Here is a 23,511-nt window from a genome sequence, read left to right on the forward strand (position 1 = left end):
ATATGGGAATTCCAACCATATTCACCACCACATAAACGGACCCAAGGATGACATATAAGCCCAATTTGCTCAATGTAATGTTTGCAGATTTTCTTGATAAGAAACTTTTGGCCTAGGGGTGCTGTGAAAAGAATTCTGCTACTTTATGATGCTGTGATTCAAAAAAGTTTTGAATGAATGCTACAAATTAAAAGTTAATAAGTCACAGGCCAAAATGTTTTTACTGTTCCAGCTTAGAAAATGGTGTTGAACTGGACAATGCTCCTTAGGCCCGTATTCAACTTGAGGCGAAAAGTCTGGATCCGCGATACTTTTTTCCCGATTACGTCCTTTTCGTATGTTTTGCTTTTACACTGTATTCAATTTGAATGACTCTCTGCCTAGGCGGACAGTCAACGCAATGTACTAGGCGAAAAAGCTTTGCTTATGAAGAGCAGGCGGAAAAAAGTGCAGGTTTGGGGTGCAACGTTGCGGGAACCCCCGTGCAGCCTTCAGACAGTCCCCCAAAGGTAAACTGTGTAAAAAATAAAAAACTTAAGGACACTCCAAAAATGTCTTTGAAAAAGGGGGCGAAAAAAAAAAAAGTTGGGGTACAAAGTAAAAAACTAGCGAACTTGACTCTGAAGGGGTCCCCAAGTATGCCCCAAGTGTTTTTTTTGATGGCAGGTGGATTTTTCAAGTTTTTTTCAACTTCACTTTAGCAACTTTTAAACATGCTGACCCCCATTTTCAAGTACCCCAAATTTGCTGGGATAAGTTATTTTCAGGAAAAAATACTCCTGGCTACTTTTCTTCACCACTTATAGAAAAACGCTATTTAGCAGCTATTGAGCCCGTTTAAAAACACCAGATACATTCAGCAAGCCAAACCATAGTGAACCCCCATGTCACAGCATCTTTTGGGGGGTGTCAGGCTGATTTCCCCAATTCCGACAGTACTTTCCGCCTGTTCAATTGTCGCTTGATCCCGTTTTCGCATACTTTTCAAATTGAATTACGGGGTAAAGTGGGCACGCGCGCGATACTTTTCCGCCTACAAATCAGGTGACGTAGGCGAAAAGTCCGGGCCGCAAAAAAGTGTTGTGGCTCGGCTCAAATTGAATACGGCTCTTAGACAGTAGATTTTGAAATAATTTTTCCTTGATTCTTATGACCGCAAAATTAATATAACTAGCTACTAGGCATAATCCCAATAATCTCTTGTCTACCAATATAAAGTTTCTGCTAAATGTAAATTACCCTCCAATGTTATGGGATTTAGAAAGTAACATTGAATATGTCCTATATGTTACTTCTGTGTCTACAGGTTTTTATTATTAGATACAGTTAATAAGTTCATAGGTGTTTTTATAATGGGTGCAGGGTGCGCAATGCACACTGACCCCTAGGTTCAGGGGGACTTTGCACAACTCACACTGCAACCAAAGTATTCTTACATCCCGATGCGTATCATTAGCCCCACTACAAAGTACTGACACCCGACATACCGAACGAAGGTCTAGCCGCGTGGGGGGAGGGTTAGGTTTAGGGACCCCCGGGGGGGACTTGGGGTGAGGCACCCCCTGGGAGGGGTAGGGTAGGGAAAGGGGGGAGTTAGATGTGGATAGACAAGGAATAAAAAAACAAAAACACTTGCTATAGATAACGTGCCGACATCGAGAACAAATAAACTATAAATCTACCACCTATCATTTTTTCAATATGCGTGAAGTGGGAGCCCCCGAATTAATGCACTTAAATAGTATAATACCGCTTTAATATAACATCAATCTCATATAAAAGCCAACACCGACATTACAAATAAAAGCATGAAATCCTGAAGTAGAGAGACTGCATGCCTACCAGATTGAAGGTAAAGTCCAGTGTGATCAGGATTAGCCAGATGGAATCAGCCTGCTAATTTGTACCTTTTTTTTTTTTTTTTTTACTTTTTTTTTTATCTTTATCCCCTCCAATGTTATTGTATCATTGCAGTGATGGGTGACACTTTTAGAAGGAGACCTTAGAGGCAGCTTTTTCCATGTGTACTTGTTTAGAGACCAGTTCACTTTTGTCATAAGAGCACTCCATTCATCCCACAAATAAAGTTTTAGCTTTTGAAGCGGACCTTGCCTTATGGCATAGCTACAGATTTGTCACAATAGAAGCAATCTGAAGTTTGCCCTTTAACAGTGTTTATTCTGTTTATGATCTGATCTTCTAGGTGCTGGATGCTGAGTATGGAATGTATGTTTGGCCCAGTGCACTGGTTCTTGCACAGTACGTTTGGTTTCACCGAACATTGCTGACTGGCAGGAGAGTATTGGAGGTAATTCATGCCATCACTTCTGTGTTTATTCTTTTATAACTATTTTATTTCTAAATACTGGTTTTAGAATACGGTTAAATGGTACACACAGTGCTTGTCATGTAAAAAAAACAACAAAAAACAATATATACATATCACTAATATAATAAGAACGTTGTGTCTGTTTGTTCCAAGTTGATGAAAAAAATTGCTGAACTGATTTTCATGAAAACTACATCATTTAGTAGTGGAAACTCCTAGAAATAACCTGCACTTTGTTTTATCTCAATCCGTCAAGTTTAAGGCTGAGCAAAAACAAATTTATTGACATCATCGGCGATGTGGCACCATGTGCGTGGCCGGTAAGTGGTGAGGAGTGCTCTGAGCCAGTGTTTACTTGACTAGGATAGTCTACATAGCAGTCCGTGCACAGGGCACACAGTGACATTGATGTGAGTTGTATACAAAGCAATACAACTAGAACACCTCAAATAAAAAAATGTTAGCAGAAGCGATTTCATCACGTAGGAAGCCAGCCGTGGGCAACAGCATGTGCCATCAGGCAAATACTAAGCCTCCCGGTACTTTAGGGACAAACTATTCTTCAGTAGCAGAAGTCCCATTAACAGCCATGTGTTTGCATCATCTGAGGTGTAAGTGTCTCAAGTTGCGGGATTTACAGATGGTGTAAACTGACTTGGCCAAATGCTGAAAAGCTTTGCATTTTGGCATTTGGTACATAAGGCTGATAATAATGGGGACTGCAATCTGCAGTGCTAATTGGCCCTCTGCTGGAGATTTCTGTGAAATCTCCATTACACTATTAGTACATAGCAACGGGATGTAGTTGTGGCCGCCGGTCTCAATACCGACATCAGAATCCCAACAAGGGATTTAACAAAGGCGTCAAAAAAACGGCGCCTATCTTAATCCCGACGCTGGACCGAACGAGGTAAGTTTGTGCGCCCTTAGCGTTAGCCACGGGGGAGGGTTAGCTTTAGGGAGCGTAGCACGGTTAGGGATAGGTTTTGGGGAGGGTTAGGTCCAGGCACCCCCAGGGGGTGGGTAAGGGTTAAGCACCCCTTGGTCAAGGTTAGAGTACTTACCTGCCCTGTCGGGATCTTCTCCCTTCGGGATATGAACCCGCCGGGACTGCATACCAATTCCCATAGCAACAATTCGCAAAATTATGCAGAAATGGCAGTTTCTACATAATTTAATATTAAAAAAAAAAGCTTGATAAATAGGCCTTTAAGCCTGTATAAATATGTTCCCAAATAATAGACAAGTGACTGGAAATTTGTTCAATTGTACATGTATGATCACACAGATAGGACCGACTAATCCTATGGATATTCAATACACAAAAAAAATGTGTAGGCATATAATGTAGTTCACTTTAATTCTCTTGTTTGCTAAGTAATTCACACATCAGAAGCAATTTAATTTGTCATTTTTATCACGATAAGCCAGAGGTTCCCAAACTCTGTCCTCAAGGCACCCTAACAGTCCAGGTTTTAAGGAAATTCATGCTTGACCACAGGTGACTTAATTAGTACCGAAGTCAATTTGATTTAACCACCTGTGCTCAATCATGGATATCCCTACAACCTGAACTGTTGGGGTGCCTTGAGGACCACGTTTGGGAATCTCTGCACTAAGCTCTTCTATACTTCACGAATATCCACAAAAGCGTTTTGTCTTTGCCAAACTTGCAGAATATAACAAATACCTCCTTTTAATATTTTATCAAAGATTAATTTCTCCTCTTTCCCTAACTTGTGCACTGAACAGCAATGAAGCATCTACAAAATGCCAAACCGAGTCTGATACAGCTAAAATAAAGCGACACTACCAACTTCTCTCCAACCATGACACTCTTCTTTGCTGCTATTCACGTGGAAAATATTTTATAGATATTTAAAGGACGCCGCGCAAAATAGATTTCTTCTCTAAAGGACTTAGGAGAAGTTCTGTGGCTGAATCCCAGTCCGTTATCTAATAACTGTTTTACTAGAAGCTGGAATGGTGGAGCAGCCGGATGAAATTCAAATATTCATCAAGAGGAAGAGTGCACCAATGTGGATCACTGTGACATTTGTCTAAGCAGGTGGCTGATCCGTGCATATTCTCCGTTGAAAAAGTACTTGGAATTTCATCTAGCGGTTCCATCTTTCCAGTTACTAATAAGCTTGTTAGTTGGCAGCTTATGTACAAGTGTATATTGGTCCCTTATACTTCAGGTTACCTGCATAAAGTTGACATTAATTAGTGACTTTATGTCAGGCTCCATATAAGCATTTGTTTATGCACGTTTTCTTTTTGTAGGTTGGTGCGGGCGTGAGCCTCCCTGGTGTTGTGGCTGCTAAATGCGGTGCTGATGTTGTATTGTCAGATTCAGCAGCCCTGCCACAATGTTTAGAAAACTGTCACAGAAGTTGCGTACAGAATAATCTGGATGGAATACCGGTTATTGGGCTGACGTGGGGTGAGATATCACCGGATCTCCTTACCCTCCCTCCTATTGATATTGTTTTGGGATCTGATGTTTTCTATGAACCAAAAGGTAATGTAGGACACTTGGAATTCATCCAATATGCTAAACAATAATGTATTTACATGTTCATTTCTTTATAGATTTTGAGGACATTTTAGTAACTCTGCGTTTCTTAATGGAAAGAAACCCCAAAGCTACATTCTGGACCACTTACCAAGTTAGAAGGTATTTTATAGGCCAAATAAATGTGATTTTAAATATGCATTTATCTCAATCTGGTCTTCAACTAATAACTGGAAAAATATGGCATTATGAAGCTGTAACACACCACCATAATGACAGCCTAATATACTGGAGTTTTCAGAAGGGCTCATTTACTAATATTTAATTTAGGTGCATAATGAGCACTAACCAGGGCCACCATTTGTACATTTGCTTTCTTTGTATAACTTGCGCAAGACAGATTACAGCTAATTGTTTGTCTACTGTAGTTTAGTGCACATTTTGCATCCAAATCCAGTATTCATAAGTAAGCGATAGTGTTAACTGTAACCTACCTGCGTGCTTCGTTTTCATGACTGCGGCACCTTCATCTGACCCTATGGAATGCAGCATAACACTAGAGACAGACTGGTGCCTTTTGGGAATTGTTCTGCCCAAAATGTGGTGTTTTAAAGCTGTTAATGCTTACACTTATATAGTACCCGGCGTTGCCCTGGTTTAAATCTTCAAGCTATTAAGTTTTATTATGTGATGTTGTTCAAATGCATCCAGTCGAAAGCCCAGAACACGTTCCATGGGTCAAAGTTTTGCCCGGCGCACTCCGAAGTGTGGTCCGACCGGGACCCCAACCACTCCATTAGGCATCCCAGACCATTTGCCACCCCTCTGTGAAGTTTTCATCAAAATCCATCCAGTGGAAGGCCGAGAACAGGCTCCCTGGGTCAAATTTCTGCCCAGCGTACACGGGACCCTAACCCCCCCCTAAAATCTGGCCAGGATCCAACTGGACCACATCGCAATGGTTTCATCCTAATCGGCCAGGATCCAACTGGACCACATCGCAATGGTTTCATCCCAATCAGTGCAGGGGTGTCCGAATGCATAACTGGACAAAAATACAAATGACTAATACAGACCAATGACTTATGCTGGGCATACACTATACAGTTATCTGTCAGATATTTCTCCAATCTGGTTGGTTGACATGAAAACCTGGTAATGTATGGGAGCAAATGACAATCAACCATTTGCTCACAAACACTGGAAAACAGACAAAAATGGTTGTTCAGACAAATTGGTTAAAACACACGAATTTAAACAATTTTTTTTTTGTCCGTTTTCCAGTGTTTAAGACCATACGATCGACTGTCATTTGCTCTCATACATTACCAGGTTTTCATTCCAACCAGCCAGCTTGGACAGATATTTGGCAGATAATTGTATAGTGTATGTAAATGACTTGTTTAGAAAGAGAAACATGTCATACATGCAGAAAAATATTTAATTGATTGTATGTATTTAATATTGTGAAACTTGTGCACACAGCTCAGCGAATGCAGTGGTATTTCTGTAGTTTTGTTTTTGCATTGTCTTTTTTTTTTTTTTTGACTGCTAGTAATTGTTAGGTGGGGAACAAAAATGGACAGCACAGAATAATATGGCGCACAACAGTGCCCTGGATGAGATTTGGGCACTGTTAATGCACAGTTTCCCAAACTTCGCAATTACAGTCCAGGTTTTAAGAATATCCATGCTTGAGTAAAGGTGGTTACAGAAAATTGACTGAGGTACTATTTAAGTCACCTATGCTGAAGCATGGATAGCCTTAAAACCTGGTCTGTAATGGCGGAGTTTGGAGACCTCTGTTAATGTATACCTAAAGATAACATTGACCAATCCACTTTTACATTCATTTACACCAGTTACTTAAGTGAGCAAGGGGATAAATGATCCTGGCTAGGTAATCAACAGTATTACTGGCCAGGTCTTCGTGGTGTAATAATATCAGTATTTCTTCTTCAGGGTCCATAGGCTCCACAGGGAGACCTTGGGGTGTAGGTGATAGATCTGGAATCCGGGCACCACGCAGTTAAAAGCTTTCAGCTCCCAGGATGCACTTTGTCCACTCTCCGTATACCATGAGCCAGAGGTACCTCCGTTTTGTTCGTGCCCGGCCGGAGTTGGTCACCATAATGCAGGGGGCAGCCCTTATGCTTGTTGTTTTTATTTATTTCGCTTTAATTTTACTTCACTAGAGCGCGCAGTACCAGACTGTTCGTGGGATGTCTGCGATGCCAGTACTGATCTGGGGATCTCTGCGGGCATTCTGGGGGTCAACGCTAGCCAAGGCCCTCGGGGAGGACCCGGACTGCAGCCGGACACTAAGGGGACAGGTAAGGTGGGTCACCGCTCGCGGAGAGATTGCTGAGGCCTCTAACCTGACTCACCGCTGCAAGAGGCGGAGACTAGGTCAAATATTAATATTCCTGCCTTGGTGCGTGCTGTCAGATCCATATTGGTGATAGAGGATGACGAGCCAGCCCCTCAGTCTAAACACCCTCAGTTTAAACGGGTCAAGGTGACTTCGGCAGTATTCCCTCTATCAGATCAGGTAGTAGATAACATGGCTGCTGCCTGGCAATCATCTGGTAAGAGGTATCAGCCTCAAAAACTTTTGGCTTCATGTTACCCATTTCCTGAGGCTCATTGTAAAAATTGGGAATCACTACCCTGCGGTGGATTCTCATGTTACACGTGTCATAAAAAGTGCTACACTACCTATGCCTTCCATTGCTTCCTTAAAGGATCCTACAGATACAGTGCCTTTGCATTTTTCATGTTTTGCCACACAACCTGGAATTAAAATGGATTGTTTGAAGGTGTACATCATTTCATTCACAGAACATGCCGACAACTGTGAAGTTGTGTTTTTTTTATATTGTGAATTAAACAACATTTAGGACAACATAACAAAACTTCAGCGTGCATAATTCTTCAGCCCCCTAAAGTAAGTACTGTGTCGAGCCACCTTTTGCGGCAAATACAGCTGCAAGTCTCTTTGGATAAGTCTCTATGAGCTTGACACATCTTGCCCCTGGGATTTTTGCCCATTCCTCAAGGCAAAACTGCTCCAGCTCCTTCATGTTGGATGGTTTCCGCTTGTGAACAACAATCTTCAAGTCTGACCACAGATTCTCAATTGGATTGAGATCTGGGCTTTGACTAGGCCATTCCAACACATTTACATGTTTCCCCTTAAACCACTCGAGTGTTGCTTTAGCAGTATGCTTCGGGTCATTGTCCTGCTGGAAGGTGAACCTCCGTCCCAGTCTCAAATCACAGGCAAATCACAGCAGCATCCATCTTTCCCTCGACTTGAATCAGTTTCCCAGTCCCTGCTGCTGAAAAACATCCCCACAGCATGATGCTGCCACCACCATGTTTCACTGTGGGGATGGTGTTCATCTTGGGGTGATGGGATGTGTTGGGTTTTCGCCAGACATAGCGTTTTCCTTGGTGGCTGAAAAGTAAAATTTTAGTCTCATCTGACCAGAGCACCTTCCTCCATACATTTGGGGAGTCGCCCACATGCCTTTTGGCAAACTCAAATTGTGTCGTCTTGGTGATTAAAAATTAGTAATGGCTTTTTTCTGGCCACTTTTCCATAAAGCCCAGCTCTATGGAGTGTACGGCTTATTGTGGTCACATGCACAGATACACAAGTCTCTACTGTGGAACTCTGCAGCTCCTTCAGGGTTACCTTTTGGTCTCTGTGCTGCCTCTCTGATTAATGCCCTCCTTGCCCGGTGTGTGAGTTTTGGTGGGCGGCCCTCTCTTGGCAGGTTTGTTGTGGTACCATGTTCTTTCCATTTGATGATGGATTTGATGGTGCTCTGGAGAATCGTCAAAGATTTGGAATTTTTTTTTTTTATAACACAACCCAGAATTGTACTTCTCAACAACTTTGTCCCTGACTTGTTTGGAGAGCTCCTTGGTCTTCATGGTGTGATGCCTCTTGCTTAGTGGTGTTGCAGCCTCTGGGGCCTTTCAGAAAAGATGTGTTTATACTGACAGATCATGTGACACTTAGATTTCACACAAGTGGACTTCATTTCACTAATTATGTGACTTCTGATGGTAATTGGTTGCACCAGAACTTTTGAGAGGCTTCATAGCGAAGGGGGTGATTACATATGCACATGCCAATTTTCAGAATTTTATTTATAAAGATTCTTCTTTTTTTTTTTTTTATATATATAATTTTTCTCATTTCACTTCACCAAATTAGACTATTGTGCAGATCCATCACATAATTATTATTATTTTTTTTTAATCTGAATTTTAACAGGTTGTAATGTAACAAAAAAGGTATAAAGCCATGGGGGATGAACAATTTTACAAGGGAAGATGGAAACTTGCCTGAAATCGATACTCTTTCAGGAACTGTTGCCCGCCCATCCATGGCTATCTCATGGGTAGCTAGCGTTATAGAGAGCTGGGCTGATGCACTTGAGGACTCCTTCCCCTCGGAAGCTCCTGAGAATAAAGTGTCATTGGTTGGCCACATTATGGATGCGGCTGCATATATTGGTGACGCTGCTCTGGATGCCATTCTACTGACCTCCAGAGTCGCGGCCGTGTCTGCTCGCCGTTCCCTGTGTCTGCGGTCTTGGAGGGCGGATGCTGATTCTAAGGAAGGCCTCAGGAGATCTTGTTTGGTCCAGACCTGGACAAGATTGTTGACACAGTGGCAGCATCGAAATCTGCGTTTCTGTCTTCAGCATCTGCCCCTTCAAAGTCTCGAACTTCTTTCGGTCCTTTTGTCCCCAAGGAAAATCCAGAGCAGTCCTTTCCTAGACAGTCAACTGCCAAGAAAGCTGCCAAACCTAAGAAACAGGCCTGAAGCACAAGATGCCCTGCTTCCAAACCAAAGGATAAACCCTCAGCCTGACGGGGCGGGCCTGCCTCCAGAGTGGGAGACCGACTTCTTCCGTTCCGCCAGTGCTGGTGTCAAACCACCAAGGACGCTTGGGTAAGAGAAGTGGTCTCTCACGGATACGCCCTCTCATTCCTTCTAAGACCTCCCCACCAGTTTTTCTGCACAGGCCCTTCTTCAGAAATGAACAATGTCTTACAGATCCAGAAGGCCGTACAGTCCTTGCTGTGGGCAGGGATAATTGTGCCAGTCCCACTATCCCAGCAAGCGACTGGTTATTCTACTCCTTCTGGTACAGAAGCCGAATGGGTCTCATCGGCTTATCCTCAACCTCAAATCCCTGAACAAATTCCTCAGGGTTCCCAAGTTCAGGATGGAAAACCTACGCTCCATCATACTGGCTATGGAACCTGGGGATTTTATGGTATCACGGGATATTTAGGACGCATACCTACATGTCCCTATAACGCCCTCTCACCAGCGTTCTCTCTGGTTTGCTATACTACAGCAACACTGCCAGTTCTTTGGCCTGGCCACAACTCCAAGGGTGTTTACCAAAGTTATGGCTATCATGGCGGCCCATCTGCGGAATCAGGGTATCCGGCTAGTACCCTACCTGTACGACCTTCTCCTGTTGGCAGGTTCTCCAGGAGTGCTTCCCCACCACCTGCTACTGACAATTGCCTTTCTACAGGCGCACGGGTAGCTAATCAATTGGAAGTCCTCCCTGAATCCCTCACAGAGGATGATGCATCTGGGGGCCCTACTGGATTCTCAACAGCAGAGAATCTTTATGACTTCAGACAAGATCTCCACATTTCAACTACGAATACGCAGATACCTCCACAGTCGCCGGGCTGTCAATTCACTCGACGATGCAGGTTCTGGGATCCATGGTGTCCACCTTCGACATGGTGGAATATGCTCAATTTCATACCAGGCCTCTGCAGGGGCTGATCCTCTACAGATGGAACAGATTGCCCCACCGGATCAAAGCTCAGACAATAGTGCTCTCTCCAGAGATGCGTCTGTCTGTCTTGGTGGTTACTGACGTCTCGTCTAACCAAGGGTCGGCCCTTTTGTATCCCGGACTGCGTACTCCTAACAATGGACGCCAGTCTCCGGGGCTGGGGCGCAGTGGCCGGTCCGCACTCTTTTCAGCAGTCGAAGCAACACTCCCAATCAACTTATTGGAACTTCGGACCGTGTACAGGACCTTCAAGATTGCCAAACACATACTTCACGGAAAACGCGTGCAGGTTCAGTCCGACAACTCCACCACGGTAGCTTACATCAACCATCAAGGAGGCACTCTAAGTCGGGCAGCAATGATAGAAGTGTCACGCATTCTGACATCTCATCTCCCGGCCATTTCGTCAGTGTTCATTCCTGGAGTTCTCAATTGGGAAGCGGACTTCCTCAGCTGTCACTATGTGCATCCAGGGGAATGGTCTCTTCACCAAGAGGTGTTTCAACTCCTAGTGGACAAATGGGGCCTCCCAGAGGTGGACCTCATGGCCCCCCGACACAGTCACAAATTACCAGTGTACGGGTCAAGAACAAGAGATGCCGAGGCAATTTTGGTGGACACACTGTCAGTGAAATGGACCTTCCAGTTTGCGTACCGGTTTCCTCCAGTCTCCCTTCTTCCTCGAGTTCTGCGGAAGTTCAGACAAGACTGAAGCACTGTCCTGCTGGTGGCTCCAGCCTGTTCCAGGTGTCATTGGTACGCAGATATTCTGAGTCTCTCCATCGACACGCAGTTCCTATTGCCTCAACGTCTGGACCTGTTATCTCAGGGTCCTTGCCTTTTACCAGGACCTTGATCATCTGTCTTTGATGGCGTGGCTCTTGAGATATCCCTCCTAAGGTTCAAAGGATTCTCTCGCTATGTCGTCAACATGATGCTTAGAGTGGTTAAACTAGCTTCTGCTAAGATCTACCACAGAGTGTGGCATACAGATATCCAGTGTTGTCATCCCAGAAATTATGACCCTGAGGTGTTTCGGATTTCCAGAGTCCTGGCCTTTCTACAAACTGGATTGGACCTCTGCCTTCGCCTGGCCTCGTTGAAAGTGCATGTCTCTGCTCTGTCAGTATGGTTTCAACAAAGACTTGCTCTGCTACCAGATATTCACACCTTCCTCGAGGGTGTCCTCCCTTTGTCCCACCCAGTGGCGCTGTGGGATTTGGCAGTAGTTCTTAGGGCCCTCCAGGGTCCTCCATTTAAACCACTAGATTCGGTGGAACTCAGCTGTTAACCACTTAAGACTTTCTTCTGGCGATTGCATCTGCCAGGAGAGTGGTTAGAGTTGGGGGCGCTCTCCTGTCGCTCCCCTTTTCTGATATTTCACCAGGACAGGGCTGTGCTTCGGATTCGCCCTGAGTTCCTTCCTAAAGTTGTTTCTAGTTTGCATATTAATGAGGAAATTATAGTCCCGGCCTTTCAATCACCGGACTTCTCTTTGATAAAGTTGTGGTTCTAACACAGCGAAACGTGTCAGAACCTGGTTGTGTTTCCTCTCCACCACTTTTTTTATGCCAAAGGAGTGCTATCTATATGGTTTATTGGCCTACCATTGGAATTATACCAGCTCATCGCCATACCCGTGCCCAGGGGCCCCGACCTTTTGCAGAGGCCTGTCAGCACTGCTAATTAGGACCCCTTATTCAAGTTGGACATTGGACTTGGTAATTATTTTGTCTGGATTTATCCTAAACAATTGAGTACACTCTTGGAATTCTATTTAACCTATTAGCACCCATGGAACATTTTTATATGGTGGATTGGATGATGCATCTTTAATTGTGTCTATATTGATTTTATTGTTACATGTTTACATGTTACTAAATTATATTTTTGTGTAAATGTCAGATTAGCGCTGTGATTTGTGTATTTTTTTCTCGGCAGGTGAGGCCTCTTTGGATGTGGTCCGTGTACTCCAGGCTTTATGTGGACCGTACCAGTTCCCTCCATAAATTGGATTCCTTATTTGTGCTTTATGGATTTCACAAGAAAGGATGGCCAGCCAATAAACAAACATTGGCTAGATGGCTTCGTATGACTCTCAGAGGCTTACACCCAGGAAGGCCTTCCTGTTCCGGCTTCTGTTAATGCTCAATCCACTCTGTCTGTGGGTCCCTCATGGGCAGCTCAGCGTGGCGTCGCGGCTGTTCAGCTGTGTAAGGCAGCCACGTGGTCTTCTGTCCAGACCTTTCTATGGTTCTATGTCTTTGATACCTTCGCCTCTCAGGATGCTTTCTTGGGGTGCCGTATTCTCCTCTCAGCACAGGAGCGTCCCCCATCCTTAAAAGGACTGCTTTGGGACATCCCCACGGTCTCCCTGTGGCGCCTATGGGCGCTGAAGAAGAAAATGAGTTATGGTAAGAACTTACCTTTTGTTAACTCTTTCTTCAAAGTCCATAGGGTACACAGGGCACCTGGTTTCATATGGGCTATGTTGCTGGTCACCGGTTTTTCGTCTCCTTCTTTGTGAGAAAGTGATTCTTGAGTGTACCAGTCTTCCTTCTCTCTTATCCTCCTCCGGCATTTGGCTGATTACAAACTGAGGTGCCTCTGGCTTGGGGGCAAGGTATAGGGAGAGACTAAAGCATCAAGCTTTTAACTGTGTGGTGCCCGGATACCAGATCCATCCCCTACACCCCAAGGTCTCCCTGTGGACCCTATGGAATTTGAAGAAAGAGAGTTAACAAAGGTAAGTTCTTACCATAACTCTCATTTTGTCCACAGTGCTAACTGGTCAATCGAGGCTCTGCTCTACAAATGGAAACTTAAGTGTTCAGACATTCCACTGAAGATGTTTAACGCTGACAGAGAATGTTTGTCAGGATCCAAACTTCCAGGGAGGCACAGTATTCAGATGCTGATTATCACACTAAATACAGACCCCTCCAGCTGATCAAATGGAATATCAGCTGGAAAGGTCATTTTCAAAGCTATTCTTCTTTAACATGAGCAGTTGCAAATTGTTGGTTTTGTTTTAAGGATTATTAAAGAAATGCTCAGATGATCTTGTTGCTTATTCTGAGGATCCCTAATGAACATCTGACACAATGTTTCATCTAAAAAAGACAAAAGTCCAATGGATTTTTCAGTTAGTTGGGTCTTGCTGAACCAATGAAGACGAGTCTATAGATCGACAGTAAAAAGGTTGACAATGTCAAGATAGACATCAGATGTTAGACAGTCAATAGGTTGAAATGTGCAGATGGTCGACACATTTTTTTCTGGGTTAGGCACTTACCATGACGAACAGGAGGGAGTGTTAGGCATTATAAGGGATGGTTAGGGTCAAGGGGAGGGTTTGGGTGATTAGGGTTAGAAAAAAAAAAAAAAAAAGGTGTCAACCCTTTCGAGCTGCTTACATTTTGAAATTTACTGTGTCAACCTTTTGTCCCTATTGACCACCTTCACAACTGGTGTCTGTCTAGACATTGTCGGCCTTTTCTTTTGTTTTTTTAACTATCTTTCAGTCCACTCCCATTCAGTAGAGAAGTGATCCTGCAGACTCAAACTGTAAAAACTTTGTTTTCCCTCCTTCGGCTTACTATTTGCTTGTATAAGCCCTTATGCCCTTGGCATTTTTCAGGCATATTCTTATATCTGGCAAGGTTGTTCATTTTGTCTGCCAGTGATGTGATATGACACAACTAACACACTAGTTTTAATCCTACTGCTACCAGGGATCCTGTCAGAATTGTTCAATAGGAGGCTGAACTTTGTTTTGCATTCTGCAGCATGACGGCGTTAGCAACATCCCCCATTGGCCTGGAGTAGGGCTGACGGGCGGTCGTTAACGACCCGCGGGAGCGTGCATATAATACTAGACTATGTACCTGATGTGTCGCTCTGATCCACGGGATCAGGATGACATCGTCTAGTGTGTACCGACGTTTAAAGATGGAATCATTAACATAATCCTAGACCAGCGCAACGTCAACCATGACGCCTAGTCATTGCTGTCCTGAATGAGTGTGGGGAGAGATCCCCCTAATAACTCCCATGGCGGCGTGGCTTCAGTAATTTAGATAAGATTTCTAGCTGGATTGGATTTCTGATTATTCATGGGCTGTCAGCTTACCTCTCCCCTGCATGGCAAAATTCAGCAGTCCATCTCTGGTAATCTGTTCTGGCTAGTCTGAGAGCTTTGGGAAGATCAAAGTGGATCCCACTTCACCTAACACAAGAGCAAAATTACCTTATGATCTGGACTATGGGATGAAATGTATCAAACCTTCTATAGCGTGGACAAGTAGAGATGTTATCCATGGATAACCAATCTGCTTCAAGCTAGCTTTATCAAGTACGGTCTATAAATTAATAGATAGAAGCTGATTGGTTGCTACGAGTAGCTTCCCAAGTTTTGATGATATCTCCCCCTATATCGTAACTCTTAGTAGCCATTGTTGGAGAGAATGGGCCCCGAGCTGACCGACGCTTTCAGCGCAAACTGGCCTATGGCAAGTGGCAGTAGACACGTTTCTAGTCAGTGGCCGACTCAGCTTCTTTCTTCCAATTTGCTAGATGTCCTGTTATCCACAGGTGATGCTAGCTCTTTTCTGGAACATGTTTTGGAATCTAGCTGTGTCTAGTAAACCCACCTGGAGACATTTATGAACAATACAACACTGTAAACACAGTATGTAATGTAACACGATCAGAATAGTGCACAACTGGAGACACACACACACGGCTGGTTCAATAAATAAGGTAATGTCTCATTATGTACATTTATTCAACTTGTACGTATAATCAATAGTATGGCCTTGGTACCAATTATTTTTCCACATAGTCCCCATACTTGTCTAAGCATTTGTTCCACTAAGGCATCGATCCCGGCATAGAAGAAATTAGTGTCAAGCACCTGAAGCCAAGACATGATGGCTTGCTGAACAAGCCATGAACAGGTCTTATTGAACCACACTTGTGTATGTGTATAATTAAGCCCTAGAATGCACACAATTTCCCTTGAATAATAGGTCCCACTTATACCTTATAAAGTCAGGGCTTTGACCCTTTTACCTGGGTTGTTGATCCTGGGTCACAGCTCCTAGACCAGTGTTGGCTAACCTTGACACTCCAGCTGTTATGGAACTACATAACCCAGCTTGCACTGCTAGTTTTGCTATTAAGGCATGCTGGGATATATAGTTCCACAACAGCTGGAGTGTCAAGGTTAGCCAACACTGTCCTAGACCTTTCACACTGCACCTTGGTACTGGGTTGACCCTTTTCACACAGAACCCATTTTTTGCTCCACCAAATGAGTCATTAGAAGTGAACATTTTGTGACAGGCTCACAAAGATTAGTCATGATAGTGCCAGCACTCCTGAACCACCAATGAGATCCTAAAAAGGGTTGAATAACCTGGTTAAACCTTTAACACTGCAGCCTACCTGGGTTGACTTGTTTTCCCCCACGCGAATATCCTGAAGGGTGGTATTAGTCAGCTTCAGACTATGTCTCAGTTACTTCAAAGCTTACCTATGCGTAATGATTTTACTCCATATTGCTGTGATAAGTACACTTTTTTTTTCATATCAATGTCAGAACTACACCATTATGTGCTTGTTGAACATCTCATTTCAAAACCATGGGCATCCATATGGAGTTGTATCTTTGCTTCTGTAACAGCCTTAATTCTTCTGGTAAGAATTTCCATTTTTTTTGGGACATGACCGAGGAGATATCTTCGAATCCATTTTGCATTGAGCAGAGTTCAGGTACTGAAGATACTGTCTTTCCTAGTCACTGTCCAGCTAATACTTTTCTTTAATTTTAAGTATACATTTCATTGTCATGATGATATTATTCCACTATTGTTTGTAATTGTTTTATTGTTAATTACAATATTTGTGTATGTGACACTTGATGCTCCAATAAAATAAAAAAAAAAAAATACATTTACATTGGCGTAACTCTGGCAATGCAGTAAGAGTGCATGCTTTAAGAAAATTTCTATTGGTGCAGAATATATTAAGACAGCCATATGCTGTGCAATTCTAGGCTGATTGGGCAACTAATTGCAGTGTATGGTCACAACCATGGCAAATCTTCCAGCCTGCGTAACAGCTGCAGTAATTGGGTGTGTGGATCAGACAGATAGACCAATCTGGCAGTGCCAGATTGGTCTGTCTGATTGTAAGGTGCTGCAGAAAAGGATAATAAAGTACATAAATAATTTGACAAGCAACTTATAGTACAAAACATAGGACATTGATAATATACATTGCTACATTAGTGACCATAGCACCTAGATATACAACAGAGCATAAGCACCCAAGAAGTAGATTAAAGTAAGGAAGCACAAGAGGGGAGAGGGCCCTGCTTGTAAGAGCTTACATGCTAAAGGTTGGGTTGTGCAGTGCCTTCTCCCTGGGGTGGAAGGGGTTGCAAGCACTGGCTCCTGCCATTCACTTTCTGTATTTGCTTGAATCTTGCTTAGGGCAGGCAAGTCCTCAGACACATAGCTACAGTCCATAACACTGTCAGGGTATTACAGTGTAACATATCACAGCATAAACTAGAAGGGGATATTATGTCAGTCTTTGCTACCTGTGTGCTTCATTTCACAGGGTACATACCAGCATTTAGATTGCAACTCCTTATTTTTCAAATAGCTAAGTGGGAACAATTCTTCATAACCTTTAGGTCTAATGGAGAGGTTTATTTCAGTGTATGGGCTAGCATTAGTAGTTGCCAATTATTGGGATGTGGGCAGTGTTATTTTTTTCCTGCTCAACGTTGGAACCGTGCTTTGCTGTATGCATGTACGTATAAAACTGAAGTCTGCATTTATCCGAGAACTTCCCTTTACCTGGAACTGGGCTGTCCATCACAGCCTATGATTCCACTGTCTGATGTGCCCAATCAATTGATATTTTCAGATTGGTCACCTGCATACACTGTACAAATATCTGGCCAATATCAGGTAGCTTGACCCCACACAGTTGACGTTTTGCAGGTGTAATCATTACTCAATGACATTTTAAAAAGGTCCACAGGTAGAGCGAATTATTTCACTTAATTCAGTGTGGAGACATGGAAAACATGCACTGTTTGGGGTCCTGAGGACAAGAGTTTCAGAACCTGTGGTCTAATACACAGGTCCTCAGGACCCAGACAGTTTTAGAGTTGATGGTAAGTGCAATGTTCTTTACAGCATCTGGTCTCAATACTTAAAGGACTGTCAATAAAACTTCCATTATGCACAATCACTTTGGCAATAAATAACCTTTTGAAACAATTTTTCACCCCTAATAGAAGTGTTGTCATTCAATTGTGGTGCCTCATAATGGATATTATAGCTTCTGTTTAGAAAAGTTGTACAGCTATGCATCACATCTGTAATATGTATAGAACTACTACTGTTTAGTAAGTTTTATAATTTTGATCTCTTGGCCACAGGCCTGAATAGATTTGGTGTAATTTTTACAATTTTCTGTCAGATATCTGTCTTATCTGGCTACTTGGAATGAAAACCTGTAATAAGAGTAAATGATTGTTTTAAACCAAAAAAAAAAAGTTCAAACTTGTGCTTCAACCAATTTGAGCCATTTTTGGCTACCTTCCAGTGTGTGAGTAAATGGATGATTGCCATTTGCTTCCATACATTACCAGGTTTTCCATCCAACCAGCCAGATATTTGACTAACTGCATATAAAATAAACAAAAGATCAAAGCACGGGTACAAATTCAAAAACTAGCAAGATTGGGGGGGGGGGGGGGGGTTTCCAAAGTATGCCCCAGGTTTTTTATGGTTTAGCAGATTGCTGAAGATGTACCCCAATTTGATGGGAGTTATTTTCACACAAGAACCAAAAGCTGTTCACCATTTGTGCAAAGACTGTTTGGCACCTATTGAGCCCATTTAAAAACACCAAATACCTTCAGCAGGGCAATTCAGGGGATACCCATAGTGATCCCCATGTCAGCATATTTTGGGGGGTGTCAGGTTGATTCCCCAAAAATGACCACTTTTCTCCAATTTGGAATTCAATGAGGGGACGAGCGCAATTTTCACGCAGAAACGCTGCAAGGAGTCCAGCAGCGGACTTTTCGCTCCTAATTGAATATGGGCCTAAGTAGGATAAACAAATGTCTTAAGACATTTGCTTATCCCCCCTACTTACAAACCCTGAGTGCTGCCATAATTTCATAGTGCATATGTATGCATATGTATCACTGCCAGGTGGCGAATGGTGTATAAAAACAAGTGTCAAATATTTATAGCATTTGCTTCTACTAACAGAAATATTTTTAACTTGAATGGGAAAACTATTTGTTTCACACCTAAAGTGGTATAAAACTGCCTTTGCTACTGTGAGTTTCTAATCATGCTGTGTTAAGAGTGCAAGACATCCTATTACACTTCATCAGGGCTACACAAGTCAATTTACTGTTCTTCCTAAACCTTAAGGTTTCTTTTAGACTTATTTTCCCCCAGAAATATGGTGTTAAAAATTAAGATAGGAGCCCCATACTTAAGCTTTTTTTATACAGCACCTCAACAAATTGTAGAATGTTTTCCTTAGAGTGTCAAAGAAAAATATGAATATTAATTTGTGGTTATAGAACAAACTTACCTACAAGATGTACATTGTATCTACAAACTCAAAATCAGTCTTTTTAAAGAAATTTTTTTTATTAACTACATAAACAGTGGTTATAGTACAGAATGTTTGAGCCAAATATTTGAATCAGTACATACAAAGGAATGACACCTGCATGACATAGAAATAATCAGATTTATCAGGTACTGAAAAATAAAGGTGTTTATCATCAGATGTGCTCACTGTATGCTCCATTATTTTATGCATGGCCCGGGCGACTGGACGTGCAGTTGTCAGGCATTCTAACAAACTGGACAGCCATTTGTTTTTCTGCGTTACACAGGAGCAATCAGGAGAAAACAGGAAACAGCCAAGCACTCTGCACTGCAACACGCCACCTTAACAGCTAACCAGCATTACTCAACTGCTACACAACTGCGCCTAGTGCACAAAAATACACAAGAGAAAAGATTAGAGTTGTGGTCAAACAAAAACACTCCCTTGAAACATTGTTACATGAGCATTTTATACAATATACAGTTGCATTTAGGTAGCACCCATTAAAATGCAGTTACATACATAACCTTTGTTTCAGAGTGAAAATTTTATGATTAATGAAGTTTCATATGTCCAAGCACAGGCAACTACAGTTAAGTGAAACATTGACATACCATCCAACAATCCCTTGAGAGTTGAAAGACCCTTTATTAAACAGACAAATTACCTCAAATATCCAAAGAAATCGGTTGTCGTTCACTAAATTACAAGAAATTTGAATAACAGCAACAAAATGGCACATAAAATATAAAGTCTGCCACACAAGGCGCAACTTAAACAGGTAAAATTTTAGAACAAAAATCATACAAATAACCACCTTATCGGTAGGCTGTTGCTTGCTCCATGAATGTTTGAGGGGTATACATCTACTGAACGATCATCACAGACATGTCCAGTGTGTTGAATTCTTTATGATGACTCTGGAGGTGGTGAGAATAAAAGAAATAAGGGACAATTAGGACCTGAATTAAACAGCAGTCTTAAAACTACAGTACACACAAGTAGAGTTACCAGACACTTCACATTGATCTGGGCAGGGGTAACACTCTGAACTGCAGGATTACCAGCAAGTGTAGTCATCCTATGTTGTGGTAAATAAGATGTGAATTACATTTGGCATTTTATTAATGCACTCCTTATGTGGTTTGTACATTAACGTAGGGATTCTGGAGGCATTTGTAATTAAACTCAATGCACAGCTGAAAGACCAAACAGTTGAGATTAAAGACACACTATCCTTGAAAGGGAGTCCCTAAGACTTATTAACCTGTTCAAGTTAGGCAAAGGTAATTTCTGACGATGTGTTATTTTACCTGCTTGAAGGCATGATAAACCAATTAATGTGTTCAGTAAGGTTACAAAACTAAATCCCTTGCATGGTTCAGATGAAATTTCACTTGAAATAAGAATTGCTGCTTCACCCTCACAGTACTTGAGCCTGACTAAAAAGGAGTAACATGAAACAGTGTCTGACAGATTCCAGGATAGTGCATCTTTAACAACAGACACAAACCTGCTCCATTACACGCCCACAGAAACTGCTCCCTGGAGGATCAGGAAAAACCACTTAATATCTGCAATACAGCTCACTACTCCTTAAGCAACTGGAGCCCGCAGCTTTGAGGGGAAAATGCAGATATTGGTTTAAACAGTCAGCAAATGGATACCCCAAACAGAAAACATTTTAAAATACCACATAACACCCAGCAACCACCTGCTAGTGGTTACAGTAACTGAAACCTGGCAAATAAAGATTGTCCCAAAAACGGGTGGTTTTAAACGACTGAGAACATTACAAGTTTGTTTAGAAATCTTTAAGTCAATCCTAAATTAAAAGCCCAAAGTTCAGACCCTTCGCAGAGCACGTGCTCAAGCACATTACCTTAGGCCTAAGACGACACTGCTCCTTCCTCTTCTGGAGACTTGGGGGGAGTTGGGGACCTTGATCTGGACTTTGAGTTCTTTGGTGGAGGAGTAGTATTCCTAGTTCTAGACCTGGAGCGAGACCGTGATCTGGATACAGATGAAGACTTGGACTTTGACCTCCGGGCAGAGCGGGATTTGGAAGTGGAGCGTGACCGGGACCTGGTGCGGGAACGAGACTTGGAGCGGCTGTAACGTGATCGACTGCGTGACCTTGATCGACTCTTGCTTCTGGATCTGCTGCGTCGTCTTCGCCTTGGACTGAAATAAATAAAGCACACCAATTACAGAAACCAAAGTTAATCTAGGTTATACCTTTATAGTAGTGGACATCAAAAGGTCAGTATTGAATTGTTTCTGCCATTGCATAATCCAATTGATGGTATTTTACCATTGTTCAGGAACCATTGATTGCACATGCAAAGGAGACTCATAATCTGTTAGTAGATTAGTAGAGCTCCTGCTAGGCTAGCAAGCAGGCACTGTGTACAAATCTGAGAGGCTGTATAAGTGAATAGCTGAGGGGTAACCATCACGTCTGCACTAGTCATAAGTGGCAAACACAATGCTGCACTGCACACTGTTCATAAGTGGAGAACAATGCAATGCTGCCACTGAATTTCTAATTTCCTCTGAAAAAGATATCAGTTGTCCTTAACCATTGTCCATTCTTACTTTGCAGTACTATAGATACAATAATAATCTATAAAGTACCACATATTGATTTGGAGACTAGATTCAGGGGGTATGAGTAGTGCCAAAGGGTACCTTCCAGCCTGATAAGTTTCCCCAACCCTTAGGGTACAAAATTAAATAAGATTCTCCAGCTCTGGGAGGGTACAAACAAAACGTGTCAGACACATGTTTCATAATTGTACTCCCAGAGCTGGAGAATCCTTATTTTGCTTTCTAAAATTCTCTTCTCCTTATGGATCCTAGTTAGGGGGAAAAAAAAAAAGTGCACAGCTATTCATACTGTTCTGTAACCATACGTATAACATTACACCTACATTTTACTACCCTAACAAGCAAATTTATATCCACTGGAATAAAGACAATATTCGATTAAGTTCAGAGCAATCCCAAAGTAGCAACAGAAATCTGACCAAAGACAAAGGGGACTCACTGGCATAGGGCGCAGACACTAGTCTGATAGTGACTGCCCTAGTATGCAGCGTCATTCGCAGACAACATCTAAACAGTTAACCATCGTTACTAAATAGTAAAATGCAGAAAAATCAAGATGCCCAACTTGACCTGATATGCTGTACGCATCAGAACACATACCAAACACATGTATCCGCACATTCATTGCTACACAGCATTTACAAGAACATACATCATGAAATCATCCTTTACCTACACATCTACCACAGATCGGTGAAACATACAAAGGCCAACTATAAAGAGCAGTAATGCTATAGAAGCGGGAGATTGCATATGGAAAGTGAAGGCGGCGCCATCTTTGACGACCCGCATGGTCATCTAGGAAAAGGCCGCGTCCCGCTATCAGGCAACTCAGCGAGCGGAGACCCAAGCACAGGGCCCGGGGGTGGCAGCGTGCGGCGGAGACCCAAGCACAGGGCCCGGGGGTGGCAGAGACCCAAGCACAGGGCCCGGGGGTGGCATCATGAGGTTTAAGAGCAGCAGTAACACACCCGGGTGCAGCACCAACACTCACCTCCTACTCCTGCGGTCGTAGTTGCCGTATCTGCGGGGCGGGGGTCCTCGGCGCCCATGATGGGAGTCGGGTGGGCGGCCATAGCGGGCCATCTGCACCCTCAGCTCCCGGCCATCTAACACTGCCCCATCCATGGCGTCCATCGCGTCCTCTGCATCTCGCTTGTCGTGGAAACGGACAAAGGCGAAGCCGCGGCTCTCCTTGGTGTAGCGATCCCGGGGGATATAGACATCGCCCACACGGCCGTACTTCTCGAACACGCGGCGCAGGGTATCCGGGGACGTCCGGTACGTTAGGTTATCTACTTTGAGAGAAGTCATGCCTTCCACGTCTGGTGGAGGCCGACCGTAGCTCATAGTGGTCGTTCTACCAAATTAAGACACCGAGTTATCGGTGTAATGGACTTTGCGCCGCGGGAGGAACCGCTCACACGCCGTCCTGCTTCCCCGTCTCCGCCTTTTAGCGGCTGCCAGCCCTAAAATGAAATGAGAAAGACAGAGTTGACCGAGCCCCTTGCTTATAACAGAAGGCTCTGCTACAAAATGGCGGCGGC

General features: G+C 43.1%; 2 protein-coding genes across 7 annotated transcripts in view; one reads left to right on the forward strand and one right to left on the reverse strand.

The window, feature by feature from the left end:
* The window catches only part of METTL23 (methyltransferase 23, arginine), a 21,046-nt gene extending 3,036 nt beyond the window's left edge, over positions 1-18,010 (forward strand). The window contains exons 2-5 of one of the 2 annotated variants that reach the window (XM_088458230.1): positions 2,204-2,308; positions 4,616-4,775; positions 4,925-5,009; positions 13,475-18,010. In XM_088458230.1, the coding sequence (XP_088314356.1) occupies positions 2,204-2,308; positions 4,616-4,775; positions 4,925-5,009; positions 13,475-13,643 (519 nt within the window). In that variant the 3' untranslated portion in view covers positions 13,644-18,010. Of the gene's footprint in view, positions 1-2,203; positions 2,309-4,615; positions 4,854-4,924; positions 5,010-13,474 lie in introns of both variants that reach the window. The other variant, XM_088458229.1, reaches the window with a different exon arrangement.
* A 1,360-nt stretch (positions 18,011-19,370) lies between these two features.
* SRSF2 (serine and arginine rich splicing factor 2) lies at positions 19,371-23,506 on the reverse strand. Of its 5 annotated transcripts, none has more exons than XR_015872858.1 (3): positions 22,959-23,506; positions 20,868-21,538; positions 19,371-20,274 (listed from the first exon to the last, which is right to left on the reverse strand). XR_015872858.1 is itself a non-coding variant. In XM_088458227.1 (3 exons), the coding sequence occupies exons 1-2, from the start codon at positions 23,312-23,314 to the stop codon at positions 21,244-21,246; spliced, it is 651 nt and encodes a 216-aa protein (XP_088314353.1). In that variant the 5' UTR covers positions 23,315-23,506; the 3' UTR covers positions 19,371-20,274; positions 21,237-21,243. The 5 variants fall into 5 exon arrangements, 3 of the variants coding, with proteins under 3 accessions (XP_088314353.1, XP_088314352.1, XP_088314350.1); XR_015872857.1 differs by having other exon boundaries at positions 19,371-19,738; positions 20,172-21,538; XM_088458227.1 differs by having other exon boundaries at positions 21,237-21,538.
* Between the last annotated feature and the right edge of the window lie 5 nt (positions 23,507-23,511).

The sequence above is a fragment of the Taudactylus pleione genome, unplaced genomic scaffold (genome assembly GCF_031769625.1).
Source record: "Taudactylus pleione unplaced genomic scaffold, aTauple2 ptg000817l, whole genome shotgun sequence".
Classification (NCBI taxonomy): domain Eukaryota; kingdom Metazoa; phylum Chordata; class Amphibia; order Anura; family Myobatrachidae; genus Taudactylus; species Taudactylus pleione.